The sequence below is a fragment of the Alternaria ethzedia genome, assembly GCF_023757985.1.
Source record: "Alternaria ethzedia strain BMP 0044 chromosome Unknown scaffold_22, whole genome shotgun sequence".
NCBI classification, from domain to species: domain Eukaryota; kingdom Fungi; phylum Ascomycota; class Dothideomycetes; order Pleosporales; family Pleosporaceae; genus Alternaria; species Alternaria ethzedia.
This window is the reverse complement of record NW_026056215.1, coordinates 169291-183644: the sequence shown is the minus strand read 5'-3', so window position 1 is coordinate 183644 and position 14354 is coordinate 169291. Positions and strand designations below refer to the sequence as shown.

Genomic DNA, 14354 nt, shown 5'->3' with positions numbered 1-14354 from the left:
GAATCATCCTTGAGATTCGCGAGATTGCCATCTTCATTGTCGTAATTATCTTCACTCTCACTCTTATGGGATGAGCCATCGTTGACCTCACGATCCCGGACGTGTTCGGCCTGATGAGTGGTACTCTGAGTATCCATATATCCAGTGCATTGAACCGCATGTTGCCAGAGGTCGAAGTCACCACTCGGTTTCGGCGTCAGGGTCATCGCCACCCTCAAATGAGGTCCGCTTGGCCTCGCGACCCCATATTTGAATGCTATGCCGTGTGAGAAGTTCCGCGAGAGGAATACGAACGATGGAAACAACGAACGAAGTTGGCTCATGACGGTGCGGGGACACTACACACACGACAACGTACGACAAGAATACACCAGATTCAAGGAAATCGCGGCTGTACTTGACCACAAAAAGGATAAGGGGTACAAGGGGCCTCTACCCGTTCAGGGTAGTTACCACAGTATGCTGCTTCGGTACGCTATCATCATCGCCGATGAGATAGGTAAGGCCAGCCAATCGCGGTCTAAGACCTCGAAGGCCATGTGCGCACTGCAGGCAGAGAAGAGGATGGGTCTCACTGGAACTCCCCTCGAAAACGATTACGACGAGTTTCAAACCCTCATGAAATGGTTGGGGATCGAGCCCTGAAACGACGCTAAAGTATTCAACGACTACTTCGTCACCAGGAAGCCGAAGAAAACCAAAGCCAAACCCCTCAAGGGCGTAAGAAACGCGATCCTCTCCACCAGCCTACGGGCCTGCTTCTTCCCCCTCGCAATCGACGACACTTTCAATCGAGGTCGCCTCGTTGAATTCTCGCGACACAGCGTGAGAACCACAAAGTTGACACTACCGACGGCCGAGGCGGCACACCAGAAAGAGACAAGACCCATTTGGGGTAAGCAGAAGGGGGACAAGGACAGAGAGCGGTGGTCCGAGAGACTCCGCGTCCGGGCCCTGCCAGAGGTCCTCAAAGCACGTGTGAAGGTTGTAGGTCCAGGTGTGGCCGCTGGGGGGTGGACACCGGGACGGTCTCCGTCTTCCGTCTCCATTCAGTCTACCGGCCAGGACGCTCAGCTGGTAAGCGCTGACAAGCGACCTCCCACGCAAGCGCTTTGGGATGGCGGGGAAGTACTGGTGGTAGACGTCGAGTAGCGGTACCGACACCTGGGCATCGTCTTCTTTGCCGCATTCGATCAGGTTGCAACGCACAACGCTGTCGTGAACTATGAGGGCGAAAGTTACGTGGACATGAGTCACAACTTCCGAAGAACGGTGATAGAGAGGCAGAAGACTTCCATGTCCCAGACGCGGAGCTATGGGTAACCGAAAGAGGTGCCAGAGGCATACATTGGCCACGCACTGAGGGAGAAGAAGCGCATGCAGCCCCCAGGAGCCTACTTAACAGAAGGATGCAAAGCCGCAAGGGAGTAGGAGGAAGCGCGCGGGAGACAAAGCCTTAGCGAAGATGATGAGGGAGCGAACCTTGCCAAAGATTCTGAGAGCAAGGATGAATATGGGGGTGCGAAAGACTTTGAGGGGCTCGGCCTTGACTTAGAGGCGACCATGGGTCTGGCTCACAAAAACATCTTCCTCGATATGAGCCACAAGCAGGCGCGACAGCGTCTCTTCGATAAACCCAAGGACTACTGGAGCTCTGCACGCATCAACACGCTGATGCCGCAGCCCGTCCCCATTCATGAGCCGGCTACGGAGGGCAAGATCATCGTATTAGATGAGTTTCTGCAGTCTTTGGACGTGGTCAGCAAGCGTCGACTTCGAGGAGTGGGAAAGCCTTAGCAAAGAGGAGGCCTACGTCGACATAACCGCGAAAGAGTCCCGCAATTAACTCTTAGAGGAGACAGAGAAGGATTGGCACTCAACACGGGTTAACAAGCTTATCGAGCAGATTCTCTCCCTGCACGAGTCCAAGAGCGAGGGGAAAATCATCATCACTGATGAATTTCTCCAGACTCTCGGCGTTGTTTCCAACGCCTTAAGAGCAACGGGCATCGAATTCTTCGAGTTCAACGGCCACATGAGCTTGAAGGAGAGGGACGCTGTGCGCGAGCGATTCAACGACCCCAAAGACAAAGTCAGGGTCATGCTGGCGACCATTAAGTGCTTTGGTTTAGGCCTGACCCTGGTAGAGGCTACAAATATGTTCATCCTGACACCAAGGTAGAACCCTGCCATTGATGCCCAGGCCGCCTCGAGGATCAACCGGATCGGTCAGAACCGTCAGGTGACTATCTGGACGTTTTATGCACACAACTCAATTGAGCGCTACGTCGAGAAAGAATGGGAAAGGAAGAAGAAGAAGGCTGTTTTGACATTGGATCAGAAGGGGGTGAGTGAGCGATTAAGGAGAAAGATGGAGAGTCTGACCGAAGCGAAGTCTCGTTGTAGTTGTAACGGCCATCCGAACTCTTATGAGCATCTCCAGGATTAATTACGTATACCAGAGGCGTCTGACGGCGGCCGAGGCCTCACACTCACCCAGGCAGCGCAGGTCTCGGTGACTGACTTGGCGCAGCTGGCCAGAACCCACCGCCGCCGGGACACAGACTATCGCCCGAGTGAGAGAGGCCTTCGACACAGCTGCTGGGTAACCGCGAACAAAGCCGTACATATCTTGTGCTGCTAACGCGCAGGCGATCGCCCGAGTAAACAGGACTGGGCAGGACCGAGAGGTCACTGTATGGACGTATAAGTCACCGAACTCTATCGAGGCTTACGTCACAAAAGCCCAAAAGAAGAAGAAGAAGATCAAGGCCAAGTTGGAGTCGCACCAAGAAGGTGTGAGCAAGCATCTGAAAAACCAGATGGCAAATCTGACGACGGAGGCGTTCCGCCACACGCTCACCAAGTTGCGAGTCGAGGGGGCAGCTAGCAAGAAGAAAGCGGCGAAGACGTCACTGATGATGAGGCAACGGGTAGGCTTCGTGAACAGTTCGACTTAGTCACTCAGCAAAAGAAGAACGAAGCCAAGAAGTTGAAAGACTTACGCATCGAGCACACGGCTGCCATGACCCTCAAAGACAAAGAGCGCGACGACATTGTATCTCGCCATGGATGGCGGCAGCTTAGTGACACGTCACCGAGGTGAGGGTGCAAGTCGTAGCAATGTATAGCGGCAAATAGCATGAGCTTGTTCGGGAAGTAATTTGGTAGATCCGGCCTGAGTCCTTTGTCGCGAGGGGTGTTGTAAAGTGCAACCAACCGACCAAGCTACGGCGAGTAGCTAATGCGGTGGAAGACGACTTTAACTGAGTACGAGTAGTGTTGGAACTTCACGAGGGTGCGTGGAGGCGACAATGCTGTTGAGTGGGGAGATTCGAGATACTATTGCGTCGTGACGAGCATACAGTGAGTCCTTGAATAATTGTAACGCAAACTACCTCACCTCTTCGCTATAAACAAGTCGGTACAATAAGCGCGTTCGTCGTAATTGAACAGCTCTACAGAAGGCCGCAAGTCTTCGGAAGATCATAGATGTCCTCTCCACCGAGGAAGTACAGCAACGGCGATTGCCCTCTCGTACCTTCCCCCCTTTACCTCACCCACGACGGTCAAGGCTACCACATGTTGCCGCGAGCTCGCCCTGAATGGTGAAGGGCTCGGAGATAGGGCGAGCGTCGAGTGATGTTGAGAGTAGTGAACACTGAAGCCATGACCGATATCATTGTCGGAAGGGGTTGGCGAATTGGAGGAAGCTTGTATTTCTTCGGTGAGTGCTACGTCGCTTCCAGGATATGAGGTCACAAAGACGTTGGCGTGTTGCTGAGCCGATGTCGGCTGCACACTTGCTTGTATTGGATCTTGTGAGACAGCTTCAGAGCGACGTCGCCCTCGCGGTTCGATGAGTTAAATCGTACATGCCGTCACTAAGCGTTTGTCGGCTTCTAGCTTGCCTAAGCCTGCCGCCTGGAGACTTTACTAGTGAGATGTCGGCCTCTGACTGCTTTACTCCAAGGCTGTTTCACCACTAAAGGTGTTAGTTAGTTCTACACGCCAAGCCGTTCTTTGGACTTACCTACGAACTTGTAGCCAGCGTGTCAGGCAGCAACACTTTGGTGGTCACTACGTAAACGCCATTAGCACCTTGGGGAAGCACCCTGAGGAAGCAACCCAGCGAACCACCCGCGGGAAGCACCCGCAGGAAGACCCTGGTGAATACCTCTTAAGAAGGTGGTTCGTCAAGGTGGCTCCTCAGGGTACTTCCTGCGGGTGGTTCCCCAAGGTATCTCCCCAATGTATCTAACTCCGGTGTTTTGATACCGTAGAACAAACAACGTCATCCCCATTAAAAACCCATCATACAGTAATATCAACCTCACCCCCGTACTTGTTCCCACCACGAACCGTACCCGATGTCTCCCCACCAAGAACTCGGGACCCATATAAAGCCCTAATGGCGCCCAGCACGACCATGCGCAAGCGCTCCTCTGAACTCCCCCGGAACGGGACGCACCATATCATCCACCTCTGCGTCATCACGGGCCCGCTTCCTGGTCCTCTGATTCTAGTTTAGGGAGTCTTGGACCTATAGTGACCATAGGTCGCCTGCGACCCTGGTATCGCGTGGGCCCCAGAGACCTGAATCTGCGCGCTTGTACTCAGCGTACGCGATGTTGCGTTCTTCAGGGACCTTGACAGTCGCACGAAGGAGTGACCTGGTGGAGGAGTTTGTTGAGTCTAGAAATGATGAATCGAAGTATCTGATGGTACCTAACTATATAGACTAGCACTAGCCTAGAAGCACCTACCTATCATGTGATCGCTCCTTAATAGAGTTGACGAAGGCGGCGGTGATCCGGCGGGGGACAGGGAGGTGATAGACTACGAGATTTGGCACGGTGTGTGTTACGAACGAGCGGGTATGCGTATCTAGGTAAAGTTTTGTTTGCACTCGCATGTATGGAGCTGATGACTTGCGTAACATGGATGAGTGAGTGAGGTGGAGGCGAGGCGGTGGACATTGCATCGCGAGATCATCTTGTCCGCGCTCGTCTCCCAGTGATGCGATTACACTTGAGCAACCATCCTGAAAATTAAGCCACCGGCTTCCACGCCTTCCAGCCTTCCACCTCAGCGCCCGCGCTCTCGAGCATCAACTCCACATCTGTTTCAACCTCCCTAGCTGTCTTGTCATCGTAGTCGTAAGTAGAGTGCGCACCTTGCAACAGGACAACCTTGAACCCAGCGGCTATTGCTCCTCTGCATGTCGAAAGCACGCAGCATTCACTTTGTATGCCAAAGGCTACTATCGTGTGTACACCCGAGCTTTTCAGCTGGGAGGCAAGCTGAGGGTTGGAGGAGAATGTGTCACCTAAACACATTCGTCAAGAAATCTCTAGAACTTGACACATACTCACGGACATCCTTCCCCACAACCCTCTCCCATTTACACCCATCCCGTGGCTTAAACACCAACTCCCACGCCTTACTCCCTTTCACCAGCGGTCCTTTCTCAGCACTTTCCTCGTGCTGAACGAATACGATCTCCAAATCTGGTTCTCGTCCCTGTTCGCACGCCGTGTCAATGGCTTGACGCGCTCGCTGCAGGATGCTCGTCCCGGCTTCGCGGATACGATCCGCATGTGGTATTTCGGTCGCTGCGTTTTGCGCTAATTCGACTTGGATGTCGATTGCGAAGAGGGCTGTTCGTGGCATGATGGGTATCGGGTTTGGGGATGAGGAGGGGGGTTGTGATGTTGTGCATGTTGGGTGTATGGCGTATGAGTCATGGTCAGTATGCTGGCGGAGGTAGAGCCGAGACATTCTGGAAGACTACGAGTGCGAAGGAAGTTGGGAGTGCGATTGAGTTGGTGAATCCATCTGTTGTCTTCTGAAGATCTAGGCAATACCAGACTGTACTTGTAGTGTCTCGTCATGGATGGCGCGGGAAGGCTGCTCATTGTTCTCGGTTGAGTAATGAGATGCTAGACGCCGCTTGCAGTAAGTCGAGGGGTTTCGATTGTATGGTGATGCCTATATGGAATCTCGAAAGCTTGAGGCTCTCAAGTCCGCTGACTATACACTGACCAGCTTGAATAATTGAATCTGCACTCATACACGTGATCCGGAAGGTATAAAAGGCAAAGTCGAAACTATCGAGAGTGAGAGCGTGCCAGACTAGGAATAGTGAGTGATGCAGCATGTGCTGGCTATCGTGGTTGTGGTAATTACGAGCGAAGAGGAATTAGTTCAAACAGGAGGGGTAGACTGTGCCCCGCCGCAGAGCCAGCACAGCGATACGTGGACATGAAGTGGCTGGTAAGAAGCTTCGATGAATCGATGAAAGCGTCAACGATATATCGTGAGATTGGTAGCCCTTCTTTGTTTTGACGAGCTTGTGCCACTTGCGATCAGCTTCCTACACCGACCTTTTTACAAAGACGTGAATCAGCGACTCAAAGATTTTCTGCTCGTCGCCATGCGCGCGTGAAACGGTCTGTCTCGTGGTGGGGTACTGGCTATCTTTGAGTAGTCATGTTACATGCTGCAGAATGAGGCTGTACTCGCATGAAGGAAGATCCAGATCCTATCAAAGGCGAGGGTTCTCGAAAAGGCATGCAGGCGGGAACACTACCGGGGCGTCACCCACTGAAATCCGAAGGCTCCATGCTGGAAGGGTTGGAAAGTATGGGGCGCGAGGCCGTTGGTGTACGTTTGGGGTTAGGCGCTAAAGTGTCGGTGTGTAAACAAACTCCAGCACGCTCTTGACACGTCGACAACGCACGCGCTAGCCATCCCAACCACCTCGCAGCCAACCCCCACCGGGTGCCGCCTCGGCTCACCATGAATTTCAGATGATGGGATCCCTGGCCTCCCATTCTATCTATCCTGCAATTGTTCCATCTCACAAACTTTGAGTTACACATTGCGAAGAATTGTTGGAAGAAAGGTCGATATGGCTACTACCATGCACCACCCGTCTCCCCAGCCGGGCCTTACCTCATTCGCCATCTACGAAGACCCACAGGATCGCGAACCCTTGTCGCCTTCGGACTTGTTCGACGGCAGTGACTCGTACCACTCCGAACGCTCGTTCCCCATGGCCCACGACGTTGTACATAGCATTGAGCTGGCACAGCAACAGGAGCCCGACGACGAGCCCCAGCCCTACCGCAGCTCCTACACCTCGCGCCCGGGGTCGCAGCAGCGCATGTCCTCGCACTACAGCTTCGTCTCGGCTATCCCCTCCGAGTCGTCGATAGCTTCGAAACCCATCCTGCCCGCTAACGAGGCCGGTGCACGAGCACGCAAAGAACGTCCGCGCTTCCGGAATACTGAGTCTGTCCGCGCCATGCAGATGTCGTCGCCGCCGCCCACACTCGCACACCAGACCTCCCAGGAGCGACTCAAAGGCTCTTTCAAGCTGGCTACACCTAGCAGGAGCAGCCGATCAGAGCACGACATGTCGAGACAGTCTACCGGCTCACGGAGAAGGAGCATACGGGAGCCTCATAGTCCGAGACCGACCCCGACACCGCAGCAGGCGCCGCTGGTCCTGTTGCATGTTACCATTCTGCCCATGCAGGTACCGTACTCGCACGACATCATGGCCAGGATCATGCCTGATTGGCTGGTGGAGAACTACAAGCTGCTGGAGGAGAAGCTGCAGGACATCATCCTGATGCGACGCGGCCTTCTCATCCCGCACCCCAGGGACGAGTACGACCTGCTCGAGGAACGCATACTGGAAAGCTTGGAGCTCAGAACACCCCGCCTGCTCCCGTGCGGCCACTTCGTCCCACCCGAAGACGAGGACGAGCGGGAAGACGAGGACGATGTCGCGAGCGTCGGCGACGAGAACACCGGACGGGGCAGTCGCATGAGTGGAGGCACACTGACGGAAGGAAGCAACACCTCCCACAACGGCGACCACAGCATGTGCATAGACTGCCATCGCGAACTCAAGAAGCCCGGCAAAGGCATCGGTGCCGGCACACGGAAATGGGACATCAAGATCTACGCTGCCAACGGTCTGATGCGCGCCGCCGCCTGGCAAGCCTGCTGGAACGACATGGAAAGATGCGACGTCGAGATCCACCCCTGGATCCCCGAGGAGGTCCGCAAGACGCTCGAGCGCCGCGCCCAGGAGGAGCAAGAAGCAGACAAGCGCAAGGCACAATACACCGTCGAACTGCAACGCCAAATCCAAGAAGCCGCCGTCAAGACCAAGATCCTAGAAGAGGAAGCCAACGAGGCGAAGCGCAAGGAGGAAGCCGAACTACAGAAGAGCTTCGAAGAGGCCGCCGCCGCTCTGCAAAGAAGCATCGAAGAGAAAGCAGCTGAGAGGAAGAAGTTCGAAGAGGACCTCCAGCTCAAGCTCAACGAAGCGAAGGAGGCTGTTCGTCTTGAACTCGAAGCCAAAGCCCTTGCTGAATCCGACGCCGTCGCCCAGCGTCTCCGTGCGCTGGAAACTGCTATCAAGGAACAGGAGAGCGCTGAAGCTGCCACACGTCTCTCGGCAGCTCAAATACCGCTCAGCACGCTGCTGAAGAACTACATCATCCTTCTCCTCAGCGACAAGCGCAACTCTATTATCTTGTTACTGGCTGTTGCGGTTGCGTACATGGCGATGAACATGCGTGCTGCTCAGCAAGCACCCTCGTCAGCACAGATGCTAGAGCTCCCCACCGAGGTTGCGGCGCCCATGATGAATGCCGTCACGGCTACTATGACTGCGACGAGTTACTCTACATTTACGGTTACGGAGTTTGCCACTGCTACTGCTGTCCCGGTTCTTGAGATTGCGGACCCGGAGATCGAGTCTGTGGCTGAGGAAGTGAAGGCTGAGGTTGAGGTTGAGGTTGACGTCGTTGTCGAGGAGAAGGCGCAAGAAGAGATATCTACCAGCCCCGCTGTAGACCTCGAGCTCTTCGACGTCGTTGCGGAGCAGTCTACTCCCCTCGCTGCTGCTGAGGTTGAGGTGAAGACGAACGTCCTTGTCGCTTCCAACCAGACGCCCGCTGAAGCCTCGTTCTGCGCTTCAGAAGTCGAACACGTCTTCGAGGCTCCGCTTGCGTACTGCGCGGCTTCTGCTTAGACGCTCTCCCGCCTTCTTCCTCCTCCTCCTCCATCGCCTTCTCCCCACCCCCATATTCCCTCCTCTTTTCCTTTGTCCTTTGTCATACTTTTCCTTTTTCTTTTCTCTAAGCTTTTAACGCATACCCCCTCACGGCCTCTAGCATCTACCTATCTATATGCATATACATGTGCATTTGCGTTTGCATTTGCATACATACACCACACGATACTATACCATGTTTCATGTTCATGACGTAATGTAGCGGTTTCGATTGAAGATATCCCTTTTCTTGAGCTTTTTTTTTCTTTATGGGTGTGGGTTGGTTGGGTTGGGTTGAGGTTGGGGCATAGCGGGTTGTTGGTTGTTGGTTGAGGTTGAGGTTGAGGCGGAATGGAGTGGGGTTGTTGGGTTGGATAGTTTGGATGTGGATGTGGATATGGATATGGGAGTATATACCAATACTGAAGAATGAATGAAGATATGAAGTGTTGCTTATTCTCTGCTCCCCTTATTAAGACGGTTCCCGTTGTTTTAATCCCAATTGGCATTGCGCGAACGATACAGTTTTTCCTCTCCTTCCCACGTATCTAGATCTTGAAGTCTTAGGCGTATCGAGAAACCATGTTCCATCACTTCAACCACACATCATCTCACCTTTCTCCCTCCTCCCCCATGCATCCAACCGCCAACGCCATCTCTCACATAAATCATCACGTACCCTAATTCCACTGATCCCACTCCTCCTCCCTCCAAGTCACCGGCTCAAGCGGCCCCTCGACCTCCAAAATCTGACCCATCGCACACTCATCAAAGCTAACCTTCGTCTGCTTCTCCAGGTAAAACACATCGTGCCTTCCATGCATAGCATCTTTCAGATTACGTACATTGCCCTCTGGATGCAATTTCTCCCACGGTCTCGTGCACACACGGCCTTTGCAGCGCTTGAGCGTGAGGAGGAGGGCGTCGAGGCGGGCGGTTAGGGAGGGGATGGGCCAGGTGTTTATGGTGGTGGTTGTGTTGGGTGTGGAAAGGAGGTTGGTGAGTTGGTAGGGGTCCGTCTGCCATCCTTTGTTAGTACCCATTTCCCCAAGGCTTTAGAGTATAGATTGAGGGCGAGAGGGGCAGAGAAAAGAGAATGAGACAAACCTTGATATCATAAAGCTCATGCTCATTCGTACACCAAACCGTATAACTCAAATCATACTCCTCCCCCACCACCCTCACCGTCTTATACGTATTCTCCCCCCAAACATCTCGCCCATAAAATGTATTCCCCTCTACCAAATACTCGCCCCAAAACTCAATGTTGACGTGTTCGCTCTTCCCACCCCTTTTCTGCATCTCACCCGTAACGGGGATGGGCTCCCCGTCAAAGTCCTCCCGGGCTGGTATACCAGCGAGATGGAACAGTGTAGGCACGATATCCGTGTGACTACTCGGGATATTTTGAACTGCGTTCTTGGCAACGCCCGGGCCGCGGATGAAGAAGGGGATGTTGATGTCTTCTTCTATGCCGCAGGATTTTCCGGGTGGGAGTCGGTGTTGGCTTATGTGGAAGCCGTTGTCGGTTGTGTAGATTAGGTAGGTGTTTTCTAGGACGGAGGGGTGTTGACTGAGACGGTCGATAATGGAGTCGATGAGGTCGTCTACGGATTGTAGGGTCTGTAGGCGTGCGCGGTACCAGGCGTCGTTGTAGGCGATTTCTGAAGCGTTGAGTGGGCGCAGGGTAGAGAGGTAGGATGCTGTTCCTGGCTGAGATAAAGATGTGAGGGGAGGAATTTAGTACGGGGGAGAGGGGATTGGCTTACTTTGGAAGGATTGAAGTTTGGTGTCCTTGGTACTTTCACATCTGGAAAGAGGTGTTCGTGTCGCTTCGCAGGGACGGGTAGATTGAACTTTGTGGGACGTGGGTTGGTGATTGTTTCTGAGTGGGGGGCTATGGGCGCGACGCCGATGAAGAATGGTCGGTCGGGTGCTGCGATGGCTTCGTCTAGGAAGGAGACTGCGGCATTGGCTACTAGGTCGGTTGAGTATTCTCCTGGTAGGTTTCTGTAGATGTCGTAGTTGCGCGTCATGGTTGAGTTGTAGAAGACGTATGTTCCGGGGTCAATCAGGACTGTAGATGTCAGTGGCTGGAAAGCTTCGCTGTAGTGGTATTGGGATGCTTACAGTCAGAACCATTCCAGCCACTGGCTCGCGGTGCATCGTAGGTAGAGATGGAGTGTCCATTCATAAATTTACCAGTGTAATACGTGTTGTAGCCCGCCTCCTGAAGCCACACCGGAAGATAAGCATCATTGAAACCTTCCTCGATGAACCTAGGATATCCGCCTGCTGGTAGTCAGTACAGTTTTCTAGCGTATCCCCTTTATTCCCGACGTACCGTAAGGAGCTGAGACGTCTGTGACATTCGTGTTATGAGCAGCTTTCCCCGTCAAGAGCGACACTCGTGATGGACAGCATAGTGCTACGGTGCAGAAATGCTTCTTGAACCAAGTACCTTCCTGGGCGAAATGCTTCTGCACAGCAGGTTGGTAATCGAGCGAGTTCAAATGCAAGTCTTGATCGTCGGTAATAATGAAGATGAAGTTGGGTTTGGAAGAGCGCACTGTAACAGCGGCTACACCGAAGGACAGTAACAGTAAGATTTGACTTGGAATCATGGTTCTGGGCGAGGGTTGAGCCTTTTGGAATTCACAATATTGATATACCCCGGGTTTTGTTTACACTCTGACGTATCTGGGTAGTCGCGACCCACGCCCATCGCGCGAAGTTGCAACTCCATTGCGTGCTCGGGAAGCAGACCAGGGTTCAGCACAGTCCCACTCACGATGCATACTAGTAGACATAGCTGCCAATAGGATGGAAGGGAAAGTGATAACCGACGTGAATGGAATGGAGCTCTAGTCTTGAAAGGAGAAAGAACTTGACAGTATGAGCTTATCGTGAAGCAGGCTGAGGAGCGTGCTTCCGATCTATCTGCCGGTACACAGCAGATCTACCTGTATAGAGATATGACAAGGGTGAATTTGCAAAGAAATCTGAGATGACTGGAAGTACTGGGTAAGGAACCCCGTCGGCCTTACGCTAGCCATACCTAGGTGGCCTTGGATACGGTTGGAATGAAGTGAAACTTTAGAACGGTACCTAGGTAGACGTCATTGCAGGGCTGCTGCGTCGACTCCATGCTGTGACCATACCAATACATGCTCGCCAAGACCTTTGTTCTGTGACACGAGAAGATGATTCCATGAATACGAGCGATACCGAGTAGAGGGTCCGACGCATGGGACGACCTTGTTCACTTCAATTCATAGTGGGGCATCGGAACGTTCCGAAGCGCGGGCCGAGGAGTTGTTCCGGCGGCGCCTGTCGATGGCGTAGGTCCAAACACATCGACAACACACTCGCGCACCTCACCGCTCTACTTTCACGCAACTATGTCGGGAGGCTGGAACACAATAGAGTCTGATGCGGTAAGCCCGCCACCACTATACCTCAAGAAAAGCGCATACTAACAACCCACAGGGTGTCTTCACATACCTCATCGAGAAGCTCGGTGTCAAGGGCGTAGAGTTCGAAGAACTTACCACACTCGAACCTTCAGACTTACAAGCTCTCGGTACGCTGTATGGTGTCATCTTCCTCTTCAAGTACCCGACCGGCGAGAAACCCAGCGACGTACCGAGAGACGGGTCGTATGACTATGAGGCGGCGAATAAGCTCTTCTTCCCCGCGCAAACGATACAGAATGCGTGTGGTACACAAGCGATTGTTTCGCTGCTGCTGAATAGGGAAGAGGAGGTTGACATCGGCAAGGAACTGAAGGAGTTCAAGGAATTCGCAGGGGACTTTCCGCCCGAGGTACGTGAAGGCAGGGACTGGGTGCTTTGGATATGAGGGGCTGATAAGAGGCATAGCTACGAGGAGAAACACTGTCAAACTCGGACCTCATCCGCGAAACCCACAACTCCTTCGCGCGCTCCTCGCCTTTCGTCGACGAGACACAGCGGACGGCTACTGAAGACGACGATGTCTTCCACTTCATCGCGTAAGTTCCCACGCTATCCATCTATCTCCCACAGGTCACTAACACACACCCCCAGCTACACATCCATAAACAACAAACTCTACGAACTCGACGGCCTCCAACCCGCGCCCATCCTCCACGGCCCCTGCACCCCGAGCGACTTCCCCAACAAGATAATCCCCGTCCTCCAACGTCGCATTGCGCGCTACCCCCCCTCGGAAATCCGCTTCAACCTTATGGCCTGCTGTCGCGACCTGCGCATCCGCGCACGCGAGATAGGCGACGAAGATGAACTCGAAGAGCAGGAGGACAAGCGCGCGAAGTGGCTATACGAAAACTCTCTGAGGAGACACAATTTCGTAGGCTTTGTTGGCGAACTATTGAAGGCCGTTACCAGGGCGAAGTTGCAAGAGGGTGATGGGGCGTACGACGCATGGGTTGAGGATGCGAAGAGTAGGGCGAGCAGGAAAAGGGAGGAGTTGAAGAAGAAGGGTATCCAGCCTGAGGAGTGAGCGCGGCCCAAACTCAAATCACAAGACACTACTAGCATACACGAAGAGACGACACCACTCGACCAGTCAAGCGACCAGACATAATGTAAGGAAATGTAGTGGATCAATGTTCCACCACTGGTACGCTTGCTACTACCATTACACCCAACAGAGTCACCATCTCGCTTCCAACCCCCAAACAGAACTAGGTACCATACATCATCATTGCAACCCGCGCACTTCCAACCTTCCCCCCACGCACACACACCAGCTATGAAAGCGTAAATCCCAGCCCAAACTTCCCTCGGTATATATACCACAGTAAAGCATTCTAAATCAGCTCATCAGCCGACAACATAGCGGAACGGATAAAGCCATCAAAAGCTTTATCAACAAGATCAAATCCATTTGGGTTGTCTTGGTTCGATTCCGCATCTTGACTTCGTGTCGCTACGTATCAAACTTCTTGATCCCGTGTGTTGAGGTATTGAGCTAACTTCTTCACACAGGTAAGTAGGTGAAGAAGGAAAGCATGATGTCTGGTGTTAGGGTAAGTTTAGATATGGCGGTGCTTGTAAGAGGTCTAGATTCGGTAAAAGGTAAGCGTAGATTGCAGATGTGTAGTGAGTATTATAGTGCGCCGGGATGGTGGAAGAGTCCTGATGCGAGGGATTTGCCTGTGCCGAGTTGGTTGGGGAGGAAGAAGGGGTGTGGCAAGGTGAGGAGGGGTTGTGAGTGTAGTGGGTGTGTGGATGCGGTGAAGGAGTTTGGGGAGAGGGAGAAGGGGCGCGGACAT

General features: G+C 53.3%; 4 protein-coding genes across 4 annotated transcripts; 3 read left to right on the top strand and 1 right to left on the bottom strand.

Annotated features, from left to right (window-relative positions):
• Positions 1–258: 258 nt before the first annotated feature.
• On the top strand, positions 259–3106 carry J4E87_007719 (uncharacterized protein; the record flags this gene model as incomplete). Its single annotated transcript, XM_049379313.1, has 8 exons — positions 259–626; positions 684–1077; positions 1153–1272; positions 1432–1758; positions 1856–2143; positions 2183–2347; positions 2652–2933; positions 2969–3106. 8 exons carry the CDS (start codon positions 259–261, stop codon positions 3104–3106), a joined length of 2082 nt encoding a protein of 693 aa, XP_049230887.1.
• A 3807-nt stretch (positions 3107–6913) lies between these two features.
• J4E87_007718 (uncharacterized protein) lies at positions 6914–9055 on the top strand (the record flags this gene model as incomplete). The annotated part of the gene is made up of 1 exon (XM_049379312.1): positions 6914–9055. One exon carries the CDS (start codon positions 6914–6916, stop codon positions 9053–9055), a length of 2142 nt encoding a protein of 713 aa, XP_049230886.1.
• Positions 9056–9756: 701 nt separating this feature from the next.
• Positions 9757–11700, bottom strand: J4E87_007717 (uncharacterized protein; the record flags this gene model as incomplete). Its single annotated transcript, XM_049379311.1, has 5 exons — positions 9757–10095; positions 10262–10789; positions 10846–11153; positions 11207–11368; positions 11421–11700. 5 exons carry the CDS (start codon positions 11698–11700, stop codon positions 9757–9759), a joined length of 1617 nt encoding a protein of 538 aa, XP_049230885.1.
• Positions 11701–12477: 777 nt separating this feature from the next.
• J4E87_007716 (uncharacterized protein) lies at positions 12478–13579 on the top strand (the record flags this gene model as incomplete). Its single annotated transcript, XM_049379310.1, has 4 exons — positions 12478–12513; positions 12566–12901; positions 12958–13088; positions 13144–13579. The coding sequence occupies 4 exons, from the start codon at positions 12478–12480 to the stop codon at positions 13577–13579; spliced, it is 939 nt and encodes a 312-aa protein (XP_049230884.1).
• Positions 13580–14354: the final 775 nt, after the last annotated feature.